At 37.5% G+C, this 11862-nt stretch overlaps 1 protein-coding gene across 2 annotated transcripts; it reads left to right on the plus strand.

Annotated features, from left to right (window-relative positions):
* The first annotated feature begins 723 nt into the window (after positions 1 to 723).
* On the plus strand, positions 724 to 11860 carry vill (villin-like). 2 transcript variants are annotated; one of them, XM_056738088.1, is made up of 21 exons: positions 724 to 2169; positions 2671 to 2792; positions 4640 to 4748; positions 4853 to 4927; positions 5331 to 5524; positions 5603 to 5711; positions 5788 to 5898; positions 5975 to 6180; positions 6280 to 6358; positions 6431 to 6529; positions 7136 to 7289; positions 7383 to 7483; positions 7566 to 7703; positions 8312 to 8470; positions 8756 to 8935; positions 9251 to 9396; positions 9469 to 9613; positions 9945 to 10133; positions 10709 to 10768; positions 10924 to 11148; positions 11419 to 11860. In XM_056738088.1, the coding sequence occupies exons 3-21, from the start codon at positions 4680 to 4682 to the stop codon at positions 11530 to 11532; spliced, it is 2553 nt and encodes an 850-aa protein (XP_056594066.1). In that variant the 5' UTR covers positions 724 to 2169; positions 2671 to 2792; positions 4640 to 4679; the 3' UTR covers positions 11533 to 11860. The 2 variants fall into 2 exon arrangements, with proteins under 2 accessions (XP_056594066.1, XP_056594067.1); XM_056738089.1 differs by lacking the exon at positions 10709 to 10768 and having other exon boundaries at positions 725 to 2169.
* Positions 11861 to 11862: the final 2 nt, after the last annotated feature.

Below are 11862 nucleotides of genomic sequence, written 5' to 3' on the forward strand. Positions count from 1 at the left end.
AGTACGGCCATGTTCAGTTTACCAACATTCTTCAAAATATCTTCTTTTGTGTTCTGGAGAAGAAAGAAAGGCATACAGGTTTGAATGATATGTGGGTGAATAAATTATGACAGAACTTTCATTTTTCGCTGAATTGTCTCTTTAAATTAGGTTTCAATATTGTGTGCTGTGGCCCCCCGGTGGGCCTTAGAGGTATTGCGCTGGCTAAATCTAAATGTTAAAATATTTCATCAAAACATTGTTTTGATTTTTATTGCAATCTATGTGTTTTAAATTGTATTCATATTTATTTACTACCATGACAAAAACATCCGGGGGTCGAGATGCTTTTGGTATATTTTGGGGGACCTTTTACCCTTTGATGTGTGGGACGTTCTGCCTTAAAAAATGGTGCTTTAATAATAGTGCATCATGAATCAGGAAGAAATTCACAGGAATGTGGTCTTTGTTACACATAGTTAATGTAAAACGTAACTCCCAGGCTTAATCAGTTAGTTTTGCATGATTTGGCACGAACCTTAAGCTGTTCTTTACTCAGAAGCAACCAAAGACTGACTGTTGTGACAGTAAATACATTTTCTGCAATTTTAGGGGTGGATAAACCTTGTTCATGTGATAATTTATGTAGTAGATGTTAACTCTTCATTTATAGGTGAAGAATATTATGTGATTTTAATACGCTACCTTTGGATTGTGTGAAGGGTAAGAATATTTCACCTTTTCAATATTATATATTTGTAAGCCTCAGTTTACAATGTAAAATCTTTTAGTATGACCTGACCCTTACAAATACCTTCATGGTGTAACTGTAATGTTAAGTTGGTTGAAATATGAAGCACCTTTTTTGGTTTTAACTATGTACATGTAAACAGTTTTGGATTAGCTTTAAAACTGACGAAACATGTTTCATTGCACAGTGCGTGCTGTCAGAAGGATAGACATTACCATCAGAAGCCGCTGGTTCTTAATTATTAGCTTACATATTTCCAAATATGGTACCACCCAGAAGCCTTGTGAATCACATGACCTTCAGGACTGTGGTTTGTGTGTTTTGCCTCTCACAGTTGAAAACTGTCCTGTGTGCGTCTGAGAGTATAAAATTACATTTTGAATTTGGGTGCAGGCAGAGTGCTGTTTGCCAAAGGTGTCTCTGGGAAGGACCGCCACATGCCCGCCCAGCTGAATATGAGCTCTTATATGTTGAGCTGCAGCGCTGGGAATGAGTCATAAGTGTTTGTTTTACTATTGTCATTGATGTTTGTGTGCGTGTGTAAGTGTGCGAATGTGTGTGGGGGTGGGAGCGTGTGTGTACTGGAGCCGGAGGGAGGGACAGACTGTTTTATGTTGTCGGTAAAAAATCCAATTTTCTCCAAAGTTCCTTATTATACAGTTATTATATTATATTATATTATATTATAATACTGCGGATTCAGTGGAACTGGTTATATTTGAGTCAAACTGTACAATTTTCCAGCCATGATTTATTATTAATTTATATTTTTATTATTTATTATTGGTGGGACCTGAATTTTCGTGACACCTTATAAACGTTAGAAAAACATTTACATATTGTCTACATACACCTTCATTCAAAACAATTTACAAATGAGCATTACACAGCATCGTTGCTTACAGCCAAGCATAAAATCTTCTTTGTTTCATTTAGTATAATGTTCTTTTGTTTGTATTTTACGTCATTCTGCACTCAAGCTTATTCAAACTGTAACCCACCCCTCCAGGCTCATGTGCTTTGTGAATATCATTTAGTTTGTAGTTTCATAGCTAAATCACATCATTTAGAGTTTTCCCCTGGCACAATATTAATTCATAGAAATGAAAAGAAAACATTTTATCCCACTTTTATTCAAAAGTATTTTATGACTTGGTTTGCCTCTTTCCATCTCACTCAGAATGGCATTCTGTCCTGTAGTTTTACTGAAGCACCACTTTTGCTTTGGCTTTACATTTATTTGTGAGTAGCTGATGGGCCGTTTGCCATAGAAAGTCTGTGATATCTGTCCAAATGCTTCTCATTCGGTCTGTCTCTCCATCTGCTGAACTGGAAGACGTTAATCAATGTCTCATTTCTTGTTTTTTGGGGGGAATTCTGTGTGAGGTTCTCATCTGAGCTGGTGGGTGCTGAGACATCTGATGTGAGTAGAATAAGAAGTAAGACAGAGTCTTCATTCTCTCTGACCTCGCCCAGCTGAAAACATGCCATTGTTCATTAGCTAGAGGAAATATGATAATGATGGTTTTCCTAACGTACAGTTTGTTTCCTTGTTCATGTTATGTTTGCGTGGTGCCTCAGGGTTGGTTTTGACTATTCATGTAAGGAAATTAATTGTGAGGCAAAATTTGTCATGCAAGTAAAACGTTTCTTACAGGTACACTTCTTTGTATGGAAGGGAAATACATTTTTGTCTTGTATTTTTAGATTTTTTTCTATATTGGTCCTTCGGTAAATGGTCTTTGCCATTAGTGAAATGTTTCTAAAAATAGACAAAATAGATGTATATATGGAAATCCATATATTTCCTTTTAGGGTCATTATAATAGGAAAGACAATCGCATGTCTTCTACTAGCCAGTGTTATGTCAGAGTTCAGGGGAAACAGGTCTTGTCCATATAAAGTCTTGTGTGGGTATTGAGGTGTGTTCTCACCTGTAGGGCTGGACAAATACAAGCCTATCCCTAATCCAAACACACTGTGTAAATGCAGAGGCCGAAGGATTTGTCATAATTCAATATTACATTACGACTGTGAACAACACACCGGTCTGGGCGTACAGGTAAGAAAGATTATTCTAAAATGCAAAAAAATCAAGAATTAAAACTGTTATGCTGACTTACTGTACATAATTGTATATTTAACATGAGATGATACGTGTACATTTTCTGATATTTTAAAGAATCAAACGTACAAACTTGTTTGTATTTGAGTATTAAAGCTATGCTTTACAGTGCATATTATCATACTGGTGACTGGTTATGACCTTAATGTCAGTCTGTTAATCTGTCAGTGTGTCTTTAATTTTCTTTAAATAATACTTGTTGTTATTGTTGTGCTAGATTGCATAATATTTTGTATGTGGACAAAGAAAAAACATAAACCTTGTTAGAAATAGTCCGTCTCTCTCTGAACTTTCTCTGGGAAATATGACACTAAGCCGTGGTTTTCATTAGGACTTATGGATCAACTCTGTTCTTGCTATTGTTTGGTCAGGTCTGTCAATAGACATATTAATTCACTAGAAAACCAGTTATGCAAGGATTCAAATCACCCATTAATGGTGTGATGTCATTCATTGGTTAAAACATGACAGTATGATTTTACGACTAGCTAATAATTTATTATGATTTTCCATAAAATCATCGTTGCTTTCGTTTGATATTACTTTTTCTTTTATCTTGGCACTTTTAACGAACATCATTTTCATTCAAATAGAAGTGCGAGGTTTGTTTGTGATGTATCAAACTCATTTTACAACGTGTTTAAAATGTTAGTCATCTATTTTATGAAATCTTTCAAATCTATTTTATTGAAAAGCATGTGCAACTAAGTGCCATAAAAAATCTTTCTATAGCAACTATGATTTATTACATTTTCGATGATAGTTAACATCATTTACCTTTTCAAGCCTTTCTACTATTTATTTCACAAGCCTAAATAGCTCATGAACTGTATCCTGCAGATATGAGAATGTAGATTACAGATATCAGTGCTTCTGTTTGCATGGCTTTATCTGACCTGTTGTATAATTTCTCTGCTGGAAGTATTGAAATGAAGGGTGGTGTCCACTGCTGGAAGTGTTCCTGTTTTACTCTTCCTCGTGTGTTCATGCTTTAGAGTCAATATTCATGCACAATAGTTTCTTAGCAACAACTGCGCTGTTAGAATGAAAGGTCAGCTTTTTTCCTCTGCACCTTGTGCGAAAAATTGTACTTTATATGTGTAGGTAATGATTCGTTCTCTTGTTTGTTTACACCCCATCAATTATTTGTGGGGTATATGTCTTAATAAGGATCACAGCTCTTAATGCTCTCGTAAAATACAGATGAGGAAACATCTGAAAAAGACTTTTTGCAGTCATATGACACAAGTCTTGCTAAATTTCCACATGATTCATTTAAGCTAGGTGTAGTTTTCCAAAATAAATTCATTTTTGAGGCATTTCGCTGTTGCTAAGTAGCTTTGTGTATATTGAGCGTGTTATAAGGACTTCTTACAATGTAAAATCCATTTGTTGCCATGGTGCTCGGTGACACTGTTTATTAACTGCACATTTGCTGTAGAGAAGACAAAATCATCTTGTTTCCTCTTCATCGTTCTTTTGGAAACCATCTGTTTTTTATCACTCGCCCTTATGAGTGTTAATAGCATCTATTTTTATTGAACACTTCTGGATACTTCACACCGACAGTCGTCATTTTTAATAAACTTGTTATGAAGATGAGTTTAGTTCTGAATAAATCCCTCTATTCAATATCTACTTACGCAACATCACACGAGCATACAACATCACATGAGTTATACAAACAGCAAAACATCCCAGTGCTGTTTTACATTACACAGAAATCATTTCATTGTATTTTCTTGCAAAAAATTCCATTTGATTGCATTTCTGTTTTTTTACAGTTAGTTTGCACGTTGAAATTTCTTCTCACAGTCCGGCAGAATGGCTGAAACCACAGATGTGTTTAAAAGCGTTCATAGAAAGCCTGGTTTACAGATCTGGACCATCAATGTAAGGCCACAATTTATTTCCTTCAGTATATGCATGTTGGGATGTCTGTGCAGCCGTGAAGTGTTTTTAATTCCCACTATTATATGTTATTTTGTGTTCTGTAGAAATTGCAAATGAGCCCTGTTCCAGAGCAAGCATATGGAAATTTCTTTGAGGGTGACTGCTATGTCATTGTTCATGTGAGTAGACAGTAAAATAATCTAATTTCAAGAAACGTCATGATGGATTTTAAAGACTGCCTAATATCCATAGCTCTACATTATTATAGATTGTTTTATTGACATGTTGTGACCCTTCAAAATTAGGATGTATTCAATATATTTCAACAATCTATTTATACAATACTGCTCATATATGTGAAAATGTGCCATTTTAATATTTTAAAAATATCAAGTATAATTAAAAAAAAATTAACACATTATGTAGGTTAATAGTCATAAAATAAGAAATTATAAAGCATGATGTGGCACGATTCAAATTCTTTTCCTTTTAAGCTGTCTTCATGTGTATTTAAAAACGTATTTTTTGAATTAGCACCGATGTCATGAAATGACTGATGTCTCATTCCATTATTTCATTCAGGTGAGCGGTGACTCCTCAAAATCCACTGACATCCATTACTGGATAGGCAACAGTTCGTCTCAGGATGAGCAGGGGGCAGCGGCTATCTATGTGTCCCAGTTGGACGGATATCTCGGTGGCTCTCCCGTTCAGTACCGTGAGGTCCAGGGAGCCGAATCCCCCAAATTCAAAAGCTACTTCAAGAATGGCATCATGTATGTAAAAATCATTTTGATGTGCATGAACAACCATTTTCCTCAGATCTTGAGTAACGTCCACCTATATCTCTGTAGTTACAAAAAAGGTGGCGTGGGATCAGGCTTTACGCATGTGGACACCAACGTGTACAACATTCTGCGACTGCTTCACGTCAAGGGGACGAAACACGTGACAGCTAGAGAGGTAAACTAAACACAAACAGATAACCGTTTGACTCCTCTCTGGGTGACCTAAAGTGGACCATGTGTGTCTTCTGCAGGTGGAGGTGTCCTGGAGCAGTTTGAATCTGGGGGACATATTCTTGCTGGACGTGGGAAAAGCAATAATACAATGGAATGGCCCCCAAAGCAACCGACAAGAAAAATTAAAGGTACTGTTGTTCGAGTGGTTTGAGAGAATTCTGAAGGACGAATGAACGAACAAATGGATCAATTCCTTGGTTGCAGGCTGTTCTGTTGGCTCAGGACATCCGGGACAGAGAGCGTGGCGGTCGGGTTCAGATTGGTGTGATTGAGGGTGGACAGGAAGAAGCTTCTCCTGAACTCATGAAGGTTATGATATCTGTCTTGGGTCAAAGGTCTGGACACCTGAAAGAGGCGGTACCCGATGACAAACCAGACCAAAACCAGAACTCTAACGTCAAGCTCTACCAGTAAGAAGCTGTTATCTATCTGCCTAGTTTTTGAATTTTTTATGTCTAATCCTCTAACATGAAGACTTATGATATGTACTTTATTAACGTTTGTATTAGCGTGTCTGATGCCAGCGGTCAGCTTATGGTGCAGGAAGTTGCTGCCAGCCCACTGACCCAGGATCTGCTGCGCTCCTCTGTGAGACATTTGACATTCACAATATCATTTAAAATATGACCCGATCTAACTGTGGTTGTGATGTTTTTTCAGGATTGTTATATATTAGATCAGGGTGGCAGTTCGGTGATGGTCTGGAAGGGAAAAAACGCATCTAAGGAAGAGAGACGTTCAGCTCTGAGTCGGGGAGTTGTAAGTTTGTGAGTGTGTGTCGATGGGATAAAAGAGTTTGATAGGAGAATGACTTCATGTGTATTTTTTACAAAATAAAATTGAATAAAAAAGCTTGGGAAATGGGCCCACAATGTATTTGAGACCTTCCCTCTGTCTTGCTTTAAACCACGGATGCAATTTGGAAGAGAGAAGTGAAGAGGGATAGACCGCCCAATAATGAAAAACCTGATACGGTTTATTCATTCTGATGTGGTTTAAAATCTGTGTATGACTCTTCTATAGAACACAAAAAGAGATATTTGGAGAAATGTCTCAGTGGTTTTGTGTCCATACAATGGAAGTCAATGGGGCCCAATTTTGTCAGGCTGTACCAACATTCTTCAAAATATCTTCTTTTGTGTTCTGCAGAAGAAAGAAAGTCATTGACAGAATTTTCAGTTTTGAATAAACTATCCCTTTAAGAAATGTGTTCTGTTGGCTAACGTTATACAACAAAAAATGCATCCTGTACAAATCTTAAGCATTTAAATTCAACTGGGCTTAATGTTTTAAAAATAGTATTATCTATGGAAAATTATGAATGAAGTAATACACATTTTTTGCACACAAATCTTTATCCTTCAGGGCTTTATAAAAGCAAAGAACTACCCATCGAACACTAAGGTGGAGGTTATGAGTGAAGGAGGAGAATCTGCCATGTTTAAACATCTCTTCAAGTCCTGGAAAGAAGCAGGTCAAATTCAAGGCCTTGGAAAGACTCACGCTGTGGGCAAGATAGGTAATTTACTCATTCCGCACTACTCTTTCTATATGAGGGTGTAGGTGTGTCACTTTTGGGTTTGCATTGATTTTGTATGTACCTGTCCTCCAGCTAAAGTGGATCAGGTAAAGTTTGATGTCATGGAGCTCCACGCTCAGCCGAAGCTTGCGGCTCAGGAGCGGATGGTGGATGATGCGTCAGGTGAAGTTCAGGTATGACGCACGTGCACGTCATTGTTATGACTGAAGCATTAATACACTTGGGAATTCTTTAGCGTCGCCATCTTCTGTTTAGATCTGGAGGATTGAACAACTTGAGCTGAAGGAGGTCAGCCCGAAAACGTATGGACAGTTCTATGGTGGAGATTGTTACCTGGTGCTGTACACCTACAATAGAGCTAATAAACCCCAATACATCCTCTACATGTGGCAGGTGGGGAGACACGTGCATTGTCTTTAGGACAATACACTATTAAAAATTCTATACATTTCTATAAAAGTTTATTCCTATGTAGTGTGGAAGACCTATGATTTACATAATAAGAAAAAACAAAGTTTTTGTATTATGAACATCACATTTTACTTCAATAACAGCATGAAGAAACTGACAAAAGCATTGCAAGTGATTCACAGTTTTATCCCAGTAGTGATAAAAAATGTCCCTAATGTTACAAAACAAGAAATATGATCAATAGCACATTTGATTTGTGAAACTTCATGGGACGGTTCAGAATCAGATATTTCTTAATCATTTCACACAATTATTTATTTATTAGATATTAATCGTTCGAATGATCTTGCTTGCTCTGTGACCACCATGCACTGGGCTGTGTTTTACCTTTCTGTAATTTTCTTATTTGCTCCTGTAAAGCTGCTTTGGAACAGTGCACATTATGAAAAGCGCTTTATAAATAAACTTGAATTGAATTACATGATTCAGATTTGATTAAATGTGTCCTCGGACTTTGGGACCTTCTTGTACACACTATAAGACTATTTTTTTAGGAATGACATGTGACATGAAGCATATGTGTCCTCCAGGGTCGTCATGCCACAAAGGATGAGGTGACAGCATGTGCGTATCAGGCCGTGAATCTGGATAACAAATACAATGGAGCCCCAACACAAGTCAGAGTGGTGATGGGAAAAGAGCCCAAACACTTCCTGGCTATCTTTAAAGGAAAACTCATCATCTATGAGGTGACCATCACTTCATAATAGTACTCATAAACATTCCTGAAACATTTTATTTTTGACATTTTTGCTCAAAAAGTCAGTCGGAGATAAAACATCTCACAATAAACATGATTTCTAATAGTCCTCCGTCCTTAAAGTATTTGATCTATTAGTCTCATTTTAAACATATTTTACAATATCGCGCTTGACAATGTGTTTGATTTGACGCTTTATTTAAATAGAAAGTGCAAAGCCATTCATGCATTGTTTTGACTGAAGTGTGCAAATACTTGATGTTGATGTTCTCAGGGTGGGACGGGGCGAGCGGGTGTGGTGAACCCTAACCCTGGTGCCAGGCTCTTCCAGGTCAGAGGGTCGCATGAAATGAACACAAAGGCGACAGAGGTCCCAGGACGAGCCTCTTCTCTGAACACCAATGACGTCTTTCTGCTCAAAACTGATTCGGTCATTTACTTGTGGTATGGAAAGGCAAGTGTTTGAAAACTTTATACGATCAAACTTCGTTATATAACAACCTACGCTCCGCTTGCTTTATGTAATTATTACATAATAATAGTTCACATAGTTATGCACTGCGTAAAATGTTTATTTTACATTATGGTGCACACAGATTTTATGACCTATTGTTTATTTAAAGCCTATGTGGAATATTTGTATTTTTCTAGTTAACAAATGAAAAGAAGAAAAAATGGTGTCCAGTTAACTCGCTATAAAAATGGCACATTAATGTGACAAATAATGTATTTCTTTAAACAAAATCTGTTTGCGTTGTTGTGTTCACAGGGTTGCAGTGGTGATGAAAGGGAGATGGGCAAAAGCGTCGCCGACGTGCTCTCTCAGCAGGATAAACAGATAGTGATGGAGGGGCAGGAACCAGCTGCTTTCTGGGTGGCTCTGGGAGGAAAATGTCCATACGCCTGTGACAAGAGGTAAATCTGCAGAGAAATGACGACATCATTTTATACGCAAACTCAATTTAATCGTGCAATTACAATCTTCAGACTGGAGAAAGAAGACCTGCCTCACTCTCCTCGCCTGTTTGAATGCTCCAATCAGACGGGCCGATTCCTCATGACCGAAGTGGCTGACTTTACACAGGAAGACCTGGATGAAGATGATGCCATGTTGCTAGATACCTGGGAGGAGGTGGGATTATGTGTGTGCAGGATTCTGCGTGTGGCTGTGATGTGGTGATGGCAGTCAGGTTTATGCAAAATGTGCTCAAACAAAAGGTTACAGTGCTGGAAATGGTGGACATATTTTATATTTTAAACCATAACGCATAATGCTATATTTATGTATGAGATGTGCATTGCACTTGGATGGAAGTCCTCCACATTTCGAGGTGGGACTCCAACAAGCCCCCCCCCCCCTTTGAAATTCACTCACTTTACTCCGTCCCCCTCTGGCCCACCCATTTTCAGCCCAGATTACTATAACACGCATGCCTATTTAAAAACTCGTCTCCCCTTTTCAGATATTCCTCTGGATTGGTAACTCATCTAACCAGTATGAGACACAGGAGGCAAATCTTTCTGCAGTGGAATATCTTCAAACCCACCCCGCTGGACGAGACCCCGGGACACCCATAATCACTGTTAAACAGGGCAATGAACCCCTCACATTCACTGGCTGGTTTGATGCTTGGGATCCTCACAAGTGGAGCGTGAGTTGATCTAACATCAATTGTCCACTAGGGGGCAGCAATAAAGCGTAAATTCATTAACCTGCCACGCAATCAATCTATACTTTACATCTTGTTTCGTAACATAATCATTGTTTCTAACTCAATTTTTTATTTACCAAATGTGTTCTCATTAAAAATCTTCACCATCTTTCTGAGACTAACACAATGCCTGGTGTATAAATTCCCATGCTGTATTAAAATAACAGGCATGAAAAATAAGCCAATGAGTTTATGGTACAAATGTATTTATTTGTGAGATATTTTTGGCTAGTTTGAGCTGGATGGAGTCGGTTTAAGATAGGATACAAATAAAACCAAAGAAATCTATGCTTACTTGACACTATTTAAAGCACAGATAGTAAAGGGAAGGAAAAGTTTTGTCTTTGATATCAAAAACATCCTTGTCGAATGATTGGTTGCATTTTCTATTCACATTAAACACTTTTGACCCTATCACACAATAGATACATGTACAAATAAATGCTACAAGACACAAGCAATAGATACATCTTTATTTCCGTTTAGTTAAAGACTTAATAAACACTCTATTGCAGGGCGGCCTTTCATACGAGGAGATGAAAAGCCAGCTGGGTGAAGTTTCACAAATCACTGTGGTAAACTTTCCCCCTACTGATTCACTGCTTGCCTTTCTAACACCCACACATTGCTCTCTGTCATTTAATCCAATCTATTAATCCTGTTTTATTGCATTCAGTTGTAAATATGATCCACAGGGGAACTAACATGATGCCAATCCATTTTCTTGTAGAGCGTTAACAACGTAGATCCGAATAAGAAATCAGGTGGAGGTGCTGGGAGTTACACAGCTCCTGGAGGTCCAGGAAATTTAAAGTCCATAAACCAGCGAACACAGTCGTCCAGCTCCAGTGCACAGAGACAGTCTTCTGGTAAAGCACAGCATGTGAGCTCTGAGCAGATGGTGAATAAAACCCCTGGACAAATTCCTCATGGAGGGGACTTTGACAAAAAAGAGGTGGGTATAAGGGGCTTTGAAATTAAAAAATGAATAAAATAAGTGACAACATACAGCACTATCTATAACTGGACACAGACATGAACATTTAGCAGATGCTTTTATCCAAAGTGAGTTGGAATAAGTGGAAGGTATACAGTTGTTGTATTGTACTTACAGTATTTAAACAGTTACTGCAGTGTAAAGTTCATTATTAGCCTATATATTGTGTGTTTTGTAAGGTTACTACTGTACGTGTTTTTGCTTATATTAAAACTATGTTTATTACAGGTCAGTTTGACAGATACAGAATTTGAGAATCTCCTCGGGTGCACACGAAGTGATTTCCAACGGCTGCCCAAATGGCGTCAGAATGACCTTAAAAAGAAGGCAGGACTGTTTTGAGAATAAATGTACTTTTATGTGACAAAATCTGATCTTCAAATCTGATTGGTGAACTTTTTAGGGTAGTGTTGGGGGGGTCACTTATGGGAGAAACTTTGATTGGCCCAGGCTTTGCAATGTAAGATTTGTTTATTTTAAAACATCACACTTTTAAACAAAGTTGTCCATAATTTGATATATTATTTTGTAAATATCTTCATATTTATGACAATACTTAATTGTAATACATTATTGAAATTACATTGAAATTATGACTTGTGATTTTGTCGGTCTTTTAGAGTACTTATAATGTATAAATCCTGTTTAGTATACTAATAAAAACATGCTTAG

Source organism: Triplophysa dalaica, chromosome 23 (assembly GCF_015846415.1).
Source record: "Triplophysa dalaica isolate WHDGS20190420 chromosome 23, ASM1584641v1, whole genome shotgun sequence".
In the NCBI taxonomy this organism is placed as follows: Eukaryota; Metazoa; Chordata; class Actinopteri; order Cypriniformes; family Nemacheilidae; genus Triplophysa; species Triplophysa dalaica.

What these genes read in the sequence shown, in the direction of transcription:
- vill (XM_056738088.1), top strand. Translation starts at nt 4,680, where the DNA reads ATGGCTGAAACCACAGATGTGTTTAAAAGCGTTCATAGAAAGCCTGGT. An exon ending in ACTGCTATGTCATTGTTCAT is followed by an intron (nt 4,928 to 5,330) that starts GTGAGTAGACAG and finishes TATTTCATTCAG; the next exon opens with GTGAGCGGTGACTCCTCAAA. An exon ending in GGGATCCTCACAAGTGGAGC is followed by an intron (nt 10,134 to 10,708) that starts GTGAGTTGATCT and finishes ACTCTATTGCAG; the next exon opens with GGCGGCCTTTCATACGAGGA.